The 12,402-nt window shown below is 44.8% G+C and overlaps 1 protein-coding gene across 1 annotated transcript in view; it reads left to right on the top strand.

Annotated features, from left to right (window-relative positions):
- OTOA (otoancorin) overlaps positions 1 to 12,402 on the top strand; it is a 189,430-nt gene that overhangs the window by 153,468 nt on the left and 23,560 nt on the right. Inside the window, exons 23-24 of the mRNA XM_082261710.1 lie at positions 6,632 to 6,867; positions 11,583 to 11,738. Coding sequence (XP_082117836.1) covers positions 6,632 to 6,867; positions 11,583 to 11,738 — 392 coding nt within the window. The remainder of the gene's footprint in view (positions 1 to 6,631; positions 6,868 to 11,582; positions 11,739 to 12,402) is intronic.

The raw sequence follows: 12,402 nt of genomic DNA, 5'->3' as shown, positions 1-12,402 counted from the left end.
TTTGCATTCAAGTTACCAAGTGTAGTCACTCTTACAGACATCCCAACCTGCAAAAACTCATTTCAGGGAGGTGGCAAAGTAATTTCAGGGAGGTGAGTCCCCCCCCCCCCACACGCCAACGCCGCCCCCCCCCCACGCACGCCTGCGCCGCACCCCCCCTTTCCAATTTAACACTACCAGAGAATAATGAAATGTAATCAGTATACCTGGTCACTGGTGCTGGTCACTGATGCTGGTACTGGTCACTGATGCTGGTACTGTTCACTGGTGCTGGTACTGTACTGGTCTGGTAACTGGTGCGGGTACTGGTCACTGGTGCTGGTACTGGACACTGATGCTGGTACTGGACACTGATGCTGGTACTGGACACTGATGCTGGTACTGGTCACTGGTGCTCGTACTGGCCTGGTCACTGGTGCTGGTACTGGCCTGGTCACTGGTGCTGGTACTGGTGCTGGCCTGGTCACTGGTGCTGGTACTGGCCTGGTCACTGGTGCTGGTACTGGTGCTGGTACTGGCCTGGTCACTGGTGCTGGCCTGGTCACTGGCCTGGTCACTGGTACTGGCCTGGTCACTGGTGCTGGTACTGGCCTGGTCACTGGTGCTGGTACTGGCCTGGTCACTGGTGCTGGTGCTGGTACTGGTCACTGGTGCTGGTACTGGCCTGGTCACTGGTGCTGGTACTGGTGCTGGTACTGGCCTGGTCACTGGTGCTAGTACTGGCCTGGTCACTGGCCTGGTCGCTGGTACTGGCCTGGTCACTGGTGCTGGTCACTGGTGCTGGTACTGGCCTGGTCACTGGTGCTGGTACTGGCCTGGTCACTGGTGCTGGTACTGGTCACTGGTGCTGGTGCTGGTACTGGCCTGGTCACTGGTGCTGGTACTGGCCTGGTCACTGGTGCTGGTACTGGTCACTGGTGCTGGTACTGGCCTGGTCACTGGTGCTGGTACTGGCCTGGTCACTAGTGCTGGTACTGGTACTGGTCTCAGGTGCTGGCTCTCTGGTGCTGCTCTCAGTTTAGGTCACTGTGTCTGTCACAGAGTGGGGTGTCACGATGATTGGTCCCGCGCGCCAAAAGTCCTCCTGGAGTAAAATGTGGATGTGGCTGTAGTAGAGAGCAAAGCCACTGCTTGCTCTCTGCAGCTCCTCCCACAGGCGGAGTGCATGACTCATATCACTCCGCCTGTGAGCCGGATCTACTTCGGCTCCGACATGATTTCTCTGTGCAGGCTCAGCTTGCTGACACCTGACACACTCTTCTGCCTGCATCGATGAGTCATCTCATCTGACTCACTGTGACTTACACACAGAGCCGGGATATTGTCCTGAGCTCGTGGGTGTCCGTGAGCTCAGGGCAGAAAGCGGGAGTCTCCCGCGACTTGCGGGGGACTTGAGATGTCTGCTCTTATCTGTGGTCACTCTCTAATTACATCAGCTTGTTTAAGTATTGTTCATTGTTGCTGAACGCAATCCTCTAGCATACATACACATTTGTTTGTGTATATGTATGTGTGGCCTGTGCTCTGGATCCTGAGTGCTGAACTAAAAGGCCTAAACCCTTGGTTGGGAATTCAGGATCTATCCCTGTAGCAACATCAGTGTCATTTCTGATTCTGTTTGCATATTCTTGTTTTTGCATAAAAAGTCGAAAGCAGTAAATTGATTATTCACTGCAATACTTGTGGTCTCAATTATTCACAATGACGGAACCAATAGTGTCTGATGGGTTGGAGCAGGCTCAGGGAGCAAGAAGTGAATAGGATACCCATGCAACAAGCCACTCCCTCGGGGGCAGGGCTACAATAAAAACTACTGACACCAGTAGGTGAACTTCCAGGATCGCAAAAGTCACAATTGAAACTGGGCCTTGGCATTCCACCACCGTGGGAAGGCCCCAAGATGGCAGGAAGGGGGCCCAATGCAGAACTTGTGAAAGGGTCCCGCTGTGGGACCCTAATAAAAGGCCCCGCAATGAGAGTAAAGTGCCCTAGGATCAGTGGGAAGAGCCCCAGGCTTGAAGGGAAGGGCCCCGGCCAGGGGTCCGGGGAGGCCTTCATGGTTTCTTGCACAGGGGCCCTGAAGGTTTAAACCAACTTCTTTTATTGCCACACTTTTCTTTTATACTAAGTTGTCAAAATAACACATGCAATCATTTTAAAGTTGGATATAAGGTTAATAGCTATAAAACAATTGATAGTTAAATATTACACCAGATTTGAGGTATATACTGTACCTCAGTCCAAAAAGAGGGATGTCTGAGGAGGAAAGAGGAACAGCAGGATTTCCAAAGGAGGGACAGTCCTTCCAAATCAGGGACATATGGGAGGTATGTTGGTGGCCCTGGGTGACCGTTTTACCTTTGGTCTAGTTTTATACGCTCTAACTTTTATAAGTCACCTCTATTGTTTCCAAGATTTCCATTATTGCCACTAGCAAGTCAGATAGCGCATAAGTACATAAATCGATAATGTTTCAATAGAAACATACTAATTATTTTACCTGAGAGTCTGTAAAGAGTGCTGGAAAACCTTCACTATTATCAGGATGTTTATGACGCTTTTAGTACTTGAACTGATTGCACATAACAGAAGCTTTCATATTTGTTACAGTGTAGACTGCTGGAATTTTATCAGACGAGCATTCTGGTGAGCCAGACAACAGAAAATAATCTGCATGCCGCATTTCATGCTGATGTGAAATGATGTGCTCTGTATGTTAATCCTTTTAGCACTTGCAAACAGGCAAGAAAAGTATCCATTCATTTGTATGCGTCAGGACCTTGGAGTACATTATACTCAGGGAAAACGATTGAAAAGTGCCAGACACAGCCCTTTAACACAGCGGCTAAACTTTAAACCTATGGCTAACACTACAGCTTCAATAATTTGTCATTGTCACAGGCGGAGTGACACATCAGAGTCAATGACGTTAAGCAAATATGTGACTTTCACACGTTGGACCTCGATAGTTACTCAGATAGTGCTAAAATGCGTCAACATACTGGTCAGAAAACTTGTATTTCCATAGGTTAGCTATGCAAACCTCATGATTCCACTTATGACATGTTTGATTTAAAGAAACATGGGAGCTGTTATTGCTCTCTCTCCTTCTGAAAATGCTGGTTGTCTGGCAGTCATAATGATCTTCTGCCTTTAATGCTTTGAGTCACAGGGGTTGATTTTCTAAAGGCAAGTAGGGTGGTGACTTCGCAAGGAAATTTTCACCTTGCAAGGAAATTTGCCCTTAGCTTAGTGAACAAAGGAAGCTCTTCTGACTTTTACCATCTAGTTATTATTATTATTTAGGATTTCTATAGCGCCAGCAGTTTACGCAGCGCTTTACAATGTTAGAGGGAGACAATACAGTTACAATACAATAAAATACAAGAGGATTAAGAGGGCCCTGCTCAGAAAAGCTTACAATCTAATAGGGTGGGGCAGGTGGTACAAGAGGTTGTAACAGTAGGGAATGAGCTGATGGAAGATTAGTTGGATGTGTGATAGGCTTCCCTGAAGAGATGAGTTTTCAGGGATCGCCTGAAAGCAGCTAGAGTAGGAGATAGCCGTACAGGTTGAGGTAGAGCGTTCCAGAGGATGGGAGAGGCCCTGGAGAAATCCTGGAGACGAGCATGAGAGGAGGAGACAAGGGAGCTTGAGAGTAGGAGGTCTTGAGAGGAGCGGAGAGGACGGTTTGGGTGATATTTGGAGACAAGATTGGTGATGTAGCTCAGGGCAGAGTTGTGAATGGCTTTGTATGTTATGGTTAGTATTTTGAATTTAACCACTTAAGCCCCGGAGGATTTTCCTGCTAAAAGACCAGGGGGTATTTTGCGATTCGGCACTGTGTGACTTTAACGGACAATTGCGCGGTCGTGCGATGCTGTACCTAAACGAATTTGACGTCCTTTTTTTCCCACAAACAGAGCTTTCTTTTGGTGGTATTTGATCACCTGTGCGATTTTTTGATCATGCGCTATAAACAAAAAAAGAGCGACAATTTTGCAAAAATAGCAATATTTTTCACATTTTTTTATATGAAATTCCCCAAAAAAAATGTAAAAATCAAAATTTTTTAACATTTTTGGCCAATTTGTTTTACCTATGTTTGGTAAAAAAAATCGCAAAAAGCGTATTTTTATTGGTTTGCGCAAAAGTTATCGCGTTTACTAACAAAGGGAAAGATTTTTGTCATTTTTGTTGTTTTTTTTTTAACGCGTAATGGCGGCGATCTGCGATTTTTTTTTGCGGTACTGCGACATTGTGGCGGACAGATCGGACCCTTGACTGACATTTTTGACACTTTTGGGGTTACCAGCGACATTTCTACAGTAATCAGTGCTATACATATGCACTGTTACTGTAAAAATACACTGGTAGTGAAGGGGTTAACTTTATTTGGGAGGGAAGGGCTGTGTGTGTCCCTAGGGGCGTGCTTTCTACTGTGATTGGCTGTGGCTTGAGCTGTAAGGACACTGATAAACGGATCTACACAGTAGATCCGTGTGATCAGTGTCTTTACACCGAGGAGAATGACAGGTGGCTTGTTTACACAAGCTGCCTGACATTCTCCCTCTCCCCCGACGATCGCCGAGTGACCGGCGGACATCGTTAATTAACGTCACTCTGCCTGGCAGGGGCTGACCGCCGCAGTAAATCTACTTGCGGCGGTCGGCAAGCGGTTAATTCGCTGGGCAATCGGGAGCCAGTGTAGGGATTGGCAGAGAGGGGAGGCAGACACTGAGCGGTTGGTAAGGTGGATAAGCCTTGCAGCAGCATTCATGATGGACTGAAGAGGGGATAGCCTATGAAGTGGTAGGCCTAAGAGAAGGGAGTTGCAGTAGTCGAGGTGAGAAATAACAAGGGAGTGAATGAGTAGCTTGGTGGTTTCAGTTGTTAAAAAGGGGCGAAATTTTTGAGATATTGCGGAGGTGAAGTCTACAAGTTTTTGACAATAATTGGATTTGGGGCTGAAAGGACAGGTCAGAGTCTAGGATTACACCTACTACCCTGGCATGAGGGGAGGGATTGATGGTTGCATAACTAGTTTTGATGTAAAATTCATGGAGGGGGGCACGGGCAGGGGGGGGGGGGGGGGAATGACCAGCTCAGTTTTAGAGAGATTTAGTTTGAGGAAGTGGTGCGACATCCATGTTGATATGTCAGTAAGTAAGTTAGCAATGCGAGAGGAGACTGAAGGAGTGAGGTGAGGAGTAGACAAATAGATTTGAGTGTCATCGGCGTAGAGATGGTATTGGAAACCGTGGGCAGTTATCAAGTGACCAAGGGAGGCGGTGTAGATATATAAGAGGAGGGGTCCAAGAACAGAGCCTTGGGGAACCCCCACAGAAAGGGGTAATGGGGAAGAGGAGGTAGAGTTGTGGGTAGCACTGAAGGAGCGCTGCGATAGGTAGGAGGAGAACCAAGAAAGAGCAGAATCTTGGAGGCCAATCATCATGTGCAACAAAAATTCAGTTTTTCCCCCCTTTCACATGAATGAGTATTCTTTGCAAAGTGAATTTTCACCACATTTAGCACTAAGCTAAGGGAAATTTTCCCTTAAAAAGTAAACAGCCTATTAGCCTTTAGTAAATCATTTTCTCTGTGTGCAGACCAGGAGTTTGGCTTTCCTGATATGCATACTTGCTTCAGGTCAGCCACATGGAAGGAATTGAAACATCAAAGCAATAAGGTCAGCAAGGAAGGCCTAGGAAATTTCTCAGGACAATTGTACATGAATAATGCACATGAGTATCCTAAATTGATCACAGAATGGATACAAAGAAGTCTACATAGGAACTCCACAATATTAGAGAGGAAAACAAAAACTGCACATTACTCACAGTGAATGTATAGATTTCTAATGATGTTTTCTTAAAGAATAATTGCAGGCATGGCAATTTTACATAGTTACATTCAATCAATGTAACTATGTATATACCATGTCTGGCCAATGTCCCTCGAAGCTGGAAATGACTAAAATAGACGCCACTAGTTTTCAGGTTCTGTGCTTGGCGGCTCCCAAACCTGACTGCGAAGAGAGAAGGTCGGTACTGGGACAGCAAACCAGCCCCATAAAAAACTTTTGTGGAGCAAGTGGTTGATGTGTCCGGCTCCTTCTGCTGGTGGTCGGTGGGTTGGTTGCTGCTCCTTTCATTGGTGGTCGGTGGGTCAGCTATACCCCTTCCTTTGGTGGTCAGTGGTTCGGCCCCCCCCCCCCCCTTCCTTTGTTGGTTGGTGTGCAGGGGGACTCTGCTGACCACTGCTTTACAATTTAAAAAAAAAAAAGCCCTCCTGCAATCTAGTTGGCCATTTGGCATGAGCGCCATTTAGAGAATGGTTTGCATTCTCGCAATGTCAAGCGTTCTCTGAATGGCACCTGTGTTATGGGCTAACCACCTGTGTTCATGATTCAGCAGGACAGCTGCTTGGCAAGGGACCCAGAAGCTAGTGGAGATCACTGGAATAGCAGTGTCTACTACATTGATTTCCAACTTTAAGAGGGATCCCACAAGTATAGTATAGGCATAGTTACATTCCAAGCTGGACCAATGTAACTTCCTAAAAAATGCCATACCTGGAATTCTTCTTTTAAATGCTTATGCTTTTTTCAACTACTGCATGCAACATAAAGGTAAGCCAACAACTCAGGAAGTAATTCTAGAATTGTATGTCTCAGGAATCGGATCAGAGTGTATGGAGCTGTCTGCTGATACCATCACACTGCTGGGTGAAGCCAATTCCCTGTGGTCACCAAAGGAGCTGCAGTGTATGAGCATGGAAGCCTTTGCCAAAACTGTCAACATCCTTGGTGGTTTGAGACGCTTCAATCAATCTCAGTTGTATGTTCTGAAGGATAAAGGAAAACAGGTAAATTTGTGGAACACACAATGTATGTGCACATACAAACACACATACATGCACCGTAAAGTAATTATTGGGCTTCACGGAAAAGAGAAGATAACAAGGAAGATACTGCTCTAAGAAAAAAAGGCACAGCTGGAATATGTGAACATATGTTGTTATGTGTATGATATCATTCAATTGAAATTTATATTCAAGGATACATTTTTTGTATATAAAACTAGCGCTACTCCTGAAGGAGCTGCTGGACTTTGGGCCTATTTCCCCCTTCCCCTTCCACCGCCAGACAAAAATAATTTTCCACCCTCTCACATGGCTTAACAGTCTAGGGGTTTTGTTTTTTTCAATAAGGGCCAGTTCACATTACATGCAGTCCAGTGCGTTTTTTTTTCTGCATCAAAAACACATGGATAGTAGGTTATATGGTTTTAAATGGCATAGTTCACACCAGTGCGGTCAGTTCCAGCGTGTTCCAGTTTCAGAAAAAAAAAGTAAAACATGCATTTTTTCTGCACTTTACTGTTCTGGAACGCAGTAAAACGCATCAAAAATGCTCCAGAATGCACTGTAACGCATCAAAAATGCACCAGACCCCAGCACAGAAAAGAAGGCATCTGGAATGCATCCAAATGAAAAAAATATCAAAAAACACTGGAATGTGTCAAAAACACATTAAGAAATGCATCCAGAACATATCTAAAGTGCGTTTTTGTGGTGTGAACCAGCCCTCAGCCTCTTCATGACCAGGCCATTTTTTGCTATTTAGCACTGCGCTACTTTACCTGGTAATTGCGCGACTATGCAAAGCTGTACCAAAACTAAATTTATATAATTTATTTTCACACAAATAGAGCTTTCTTTTGGTGGTATTTCAACACCACTGGGGTTTTTTTTTTTTGCGATATAATTTAAAAAATGTCCAAACATTTGAGAAAAAAAACAATATTTTTTACTTTCTGCTATAAAACATATCCAATAAAAAAAAATCTAAATTCTTCATAAATTTTGCCCACAATGTATTCTGCTACATGTCTTTGGTAAAAAAAAAAAAAAATCCCAATAAGTGTATATTGATTGGTTTGCGTGAAAGTTCTAGTGTTTACAAACTATGGTATATACTGTATATTGGAATTTTTATTTCTTTATTTTTTTTAAAAACTACTAATGGAAGTGAACAGTGACTTATAATAGGACTGTGATAGTGTGGCGGGACTGTCACTGTACTAATGACACTGGCTGTGAAGGGGTTAACACCTGGGGCTAACAAGGAGTTAAATATGTGCCTAACAATGTTTACTGTGTGTAATGTGTGCTGTTTTTACTAAGCAATGAGCCAGTTTCTACTCTCTCCTTTGCAGGGAGAAAAAAAAAAGGTCAATCGCTGCTGTCAGTAGAAAGCCCTGCCTGGTTTACCCACACGGACTCTCTCCTGTCATTCCCTCAGCTGATCAGTGCGTTCGGGCCATAAATCATTGGCCGGGACCTGTTGTTCGGCTTGTGATATGGTGAATGGCAGCACAGACGGGGTGCCCCCCCCCCGCCTGCCAGAAATACAAAATCACATACATTTTACATGATTTGTAGCAGCGAGGCCGCCCTGCCACAGTATAATTGCGATGGGTGGTCTTAGCCACTTGAGCCCCGCCCGCCACAGTTTTACTGCGGCAGGCAGCCGCTCCTGGGCAAAGCGATGTTATACTATGTTGCTCACTCAGGAGACTCTAGGGGGCGAGCGCGCGCCGCCGGCGGCACGCTCCCGCCCTGCACGTCAGCCGGGGAGCCAGTGCATGTGATCGGTGGCTCCGATGGCCGCCGGCCACTGGCGATCTCCCGCAGCAGAGAGAGAAGGACAGACGGCTGATGTAAACACAGCCATCTGTCATTCTCCCTGAAGTGATCACAGAAGCTATGTGATCCTGTTATATAGGATCGCATGTCTCTGTGATTATTTCACAAGCAAAGCCCCCTGACAGTTAGAATCACGCACCTAGGGACACATTTAACCCCTTGATCACCAGTACAGTTAACCCCTTCCATGCCAGTGTCATTTTGACAGTAACAGTGCATATTTATAGCACTGATTACTGTAGTAATGTCGCTGGTACCCCAAAAAGTGTAAAAAATGTCAGTTAGGGGTCCGATCTGTCTGCCGCAATGTCGCAGTCCCGCAAAAAAAATTGCAGATAGCCGCCATTACTAGTAAAAAAAAAAAAAACAATACAAATGACATAAATCTTTCCCATAGTTAGTAAACCCAATAACTTTTGCGCAAACCAATCAAAATACGCTTATTGCGATTTTTTTTTTTTTTACCAAAAATATGTAGCAGAAAATAAATTGGCCTAAAATGTTAAAAAATTTAGATTTCTAAGTTTTTTTGAGAATTTCATATAAAAAATGTGAAAAATATTGTTATTTTTTCAAAATTGTCGCGCTTTTTTGTTTATAGCGCAAAAAATCAAAATCGCACAGGTGATCAAATACCACCAAAAGAAAGCTCTATTTGTGGGAAAAAAAAGACATCAATTTTATTTGGGTACAGCGTCGCACAACCGCGTAATTGTCCGTTAAACTCGCGCAGTGCAGAATCGCAAAATAGGACCTGGTCATTGAGTAGCCAAGTCCTCCGGGGCTAAAGTGTGTAAAGTGGTTAAGTAGCTCTCAAAATACAGAAGGCTGCTGTGCTGGCTTTTTGCTGAACAGGCTGCTTCTGGCTTGGCTTGAAGTCTGCAGCTAGACCTAGCTGAGACTGTAGCTGAGTAAATCCCCTGGAGCTTCCTTCCTCTCTCTCTCCTCTCCTCCTGCTTCTTTTCTTCTGCCCCAGCACAGGGGTCACCTCCAGATGGCTGGACCCTGGACTCTGCTCCCAGACTGCCAGGCTTCAGAATATTTATGGACTGCTTTCCCATCCTCTAGGCCTGTCTTCTCCAGGGATTGGTGGATGCTTCATGAATATTCAGGCTGCATCTCTGTCTCCCTGCCTACTATGTCCTGGAACTTTCTAGTGAGTTCCAGAAGACAGTTGGAGGTAACAGAGCCATAGCCTTTTGAAGCACATCCTAGTCTCCTAAACAGTCTCCTAAACACAATTAAACACATGCCTTTTTTTTAGGCTGGAACATGTTCAGTTTTGGGCACCAGTTCTCAAAAGGGATATCAGGGAACTGGAGAAAGTGCAGAGAAGGGCAACCAAACTGATAAGAGGCATGGAGGAGCTCAGATATGAGGAAAGATTAGAGGAACTGAATTTATTCTCTCTTGAGAAGAGGAGATTAGTGGGGGATATGATCAACATGTATGAATACATAAGGGGTCCATATAGTAAACTTGGTGTTGAGTTATTCAACACAGAGGACAAGGGGGCACTCTTTACACCTAGTGGAAAACAGGTTTTGTCTCCAAATATGGAAAGGTTTCTTCACCGTAAGAGTGTGAAAATGTAGATTTCTTTTAAAAAAAAAAGGCCTGGATTCTTTGCTGGATGTACTTAATATAACTGGGTACTAATATTTATAGGTAAAGTTGATCCAGGGAATATCCGATTGCTTCTCGGGGGATTAGGAAGGAACTTTTTCCCCTGCTGTAGCAAATAGGATCATGCTTTGCTGGGGTTTTTCACCTTCCTCTGGATCAACTGCGGGCATAGGATTGTGTATATGGGATTGTATGGTTGGGTTTTCTTTACTGTTTTTTGTTTTTTCATTGGTTGAGCCGGATGGACTTGTGTCTTTTTTCAAACTGACTATGTAACTATGTTCTCAATGCTGCAGCCACTGCCCAATCTCCACCCCCCCCCTGTGAGAAGTTCCTCGTACTAGCAGAACTGAAGAGAAAAAGGGGATTAAAGAAGGTGTGTGTGTGGAACCCAACCGGCCCTTAGTTTGCTATACTGAGTATACTATAGTATAGCAAACTAAGGGCCGGTTGGTTTCCACACACACCTTCTTTAATCCCCTTTTTCTCTTCAGTTCTGTTATATACAGGGATGGAGACTCTGAGCAGTGCTCGCCGGTGTCTCATGTAAAGTCCCAAAACTGCCCAAAATTTCCATGTTCCTCGTACTAGCTGTCACTTTTTAAAAACAAGGCGGACGTGGGGGGCTCCGCCCATACGACAGCGTCATTCATACACAGAGCTCTGTGTATGAATGAACTGCAAGCCCCAACACCCTTTGTGGCTGTCGGATTGTAGTTCTCAATGATATACCCCGGTGATGTGGAGCACCATATTAGTTCATTGATTCTTCCTGTCAGTGTATCTGCTTGCCCGTACGATGTGTATGGGCACACAGGTACACTGACAGGTCTGCAGGAGATCTGCATGGCACCAGCGATCTGCTGATCGTTGGTGTAATGCTTTACAGGCTCCTGCAACAAAATAATAAATAATGCATTTATTTTTTTTTTTACCTGCAAAAAAATGTGCATTTATGTATTTATTTATTTTTTAAAGTGAACTTATCCTTTAACATCCATCTAAGACTATCCTTACCCAGGATGATAATGCTGCTGTGCAATTTCTCTCCAGAACAAACAGTGTTGTCACCCCCAGTACAGTAAGTGGAATATCAACAGATCTACAGGCGGGATAAACAGAATAAAAAACTATGTTATAGGGGCACTGCTGTGTCATTTCTAGTGACAGGCTGTAGCACACATGCCATTTTTTATTTTGCCAATAGTTTCTCTTTAAATATTAATGTGTCATTTTTTTCCATACAGCTCTGGGGTCCACTTTCAGAATGGAAGAGCTATCATGTTACTGCACTGGGACGCATTGCCACAGCTCTAAATGTCAGTGAAATAGACCAGCTGGATTTGAGTTCCATTGACACTGTTTCTGCACTGACCCAGCAAACTAAATGGACCGGAGCGCAAGTAAGTATTTATGTACAGTTTACACTTTTTTTTGTTTTGTTTTTTTAAGTAAGCATTATTATACAGGGTACACCCATGAAAAAGATTCTAAGAGCACTCTAGGGGGAGATTTACTAAAACTAGAGCACTCAGAATCTAGTGCAGCTGTACATGGTAGCCAATCAGCTTCTAACTTCAGCTCGTTCAATTAACCGCTTGCGGACCACCCTACACACATATACGATGGCAGGGCGGCCACTCTGTTCTAGGTTACGATCTGACACTTCCAGGTCTGGGCTGCCGGTGACCTGCTCCTGATGTGATTGGACACAGCGGGAGCCAATCAGCAGGTCCGGGGAATGCGATGTCTGCCGAAACACGCCGATCGTTCGGGAGACCGGCTAAGCGGAGGTCTACCTATGTAAACAAGGCAGACCACCGTTCTGTGAGAGGGGAATGTACTGATCTTGTGTTTCTGCTAAGCAGGAACACGGATCTTTACCTTCCCCCAGTCAAAGCACCTCCCCCACAGTTTGTAAGCATTCCATAGGAACATAGTGCATTTAACCCTTTGATCGCCCCTGATGTTAACCTCTTCCCTGCCAGTGTCTTTAGTACAGTGACAGTGCATATTTTTTTAGCACTGATCGCTGTATTAGTGTCACTGGTCCCCAGAAAGCATCAA

This window comes from Pelophylax lessonae (assembly GCF_965119305.1).
Source record: "Pelophylax lessonae genome assembly, chromosome: 6".
In the NCBI taxonomy this organism is placed as follows: domain Eukaryota; kingdom Metazoa; phylum Chordata; class Amphibia; order Anura; family Ranidae; genus Pelophylax; species Pelophylax lessonae.
Note: the sequence above shows the minus strand (reverse complement) of the source record. Positions and strands in the feature narration are given on the sequence as shown.